Raw genomic sequence first — 505 nt, 5'->3', positions numbered from 1 at the left:
GCTGCTGCGGAAGGGCCCGGCTGGGAAGTTTGCGGCCGGCGGCGGGGGGAGGCCGAGGGGGCTCTGTGGAGGTGGGTGAGGGGGAGCGGGCTGAGGGGCATCGCCCCGTCCCTGTTCCGTGCCTGTGGGCAAAGCACATAGAGGGGGATTGTACCTGCCGGTAACTATTTTTCAACAAACTTTCTCTTTGGTTTTCTGCTCGCTCAAGGTACGATGCCGCCCAAAGGTCCCGGCAGAGGCAAGCTGCCAGTCCCGCTCCCTAAAGACATGATCCTGAAAGACACCGAAGGAAAAACCTGGAGGCTGGGCAGTCAGATCGGCCAGGGAGGATTTGGCTTGATCTATTTAGGTAAAATACCGCTGATAATTAAGAGGGTGACTTGCAAATTGCTTTGTAACTTTCTGAGCTGGATAAGGCAGTAACTTTAAAAAAAGTTACTCTTGTTTACATGCCGGTGGTGATCCTTGTCCAGGAGTGGTTTTCTGAGCTGGTGTTCCCGTTCCC

The 505-nt window shown here is 54.9% G+C and overlaps 1 protein-coding gene across 4 annotated transcripts in view; it reads left to right on the top strand.

Annotated features, from left to right (window-relative positions):
* Positions 1–6: 6 nt before the first annotated feature.
* Positions 7–505, top strand: part of VRK2 (vaccinia related kinase 2) — a 37,321-nt gene continuing 36,822 nt past the window's right edge. For all 4 annotated transcript variants that reach the window (XM_008642028.2, XM_017745290.1, XM_017745292.1 and 1 more), the window contains exons 1-2: positions 7–71; positions 209–349. In XM_008642028.2, the coding sequence (XP_008640250.1) occupies positions 214–349 (136 nt within the window). In that variant the 5' untranslated portion in view covers positions 7–71; positions 209–213. The remainder of the gene's footprint in view (positions 72–208; positions 350–505) is intronic.

The sequence above is a fragment of the Corvus brachyrhynchos genome, unplaced genomic scaffold (assembly GCF_000691975.1).
Source record: "Corvus brachyrhynchos isolate BGI_N302 unplaced genomic scaffold, ASM69197v1 scaffold69, whole genome shotgun sequence".
Lineage (NCBI taxonomy): Eukaryota > Metazoa > Chordata > Aves > Passeriformes > Corvidae > Corvus > Corvus brachyrhynchos.
This window is presented reverse-complemented; position numbering and strand designations above follow the sequence as displayed.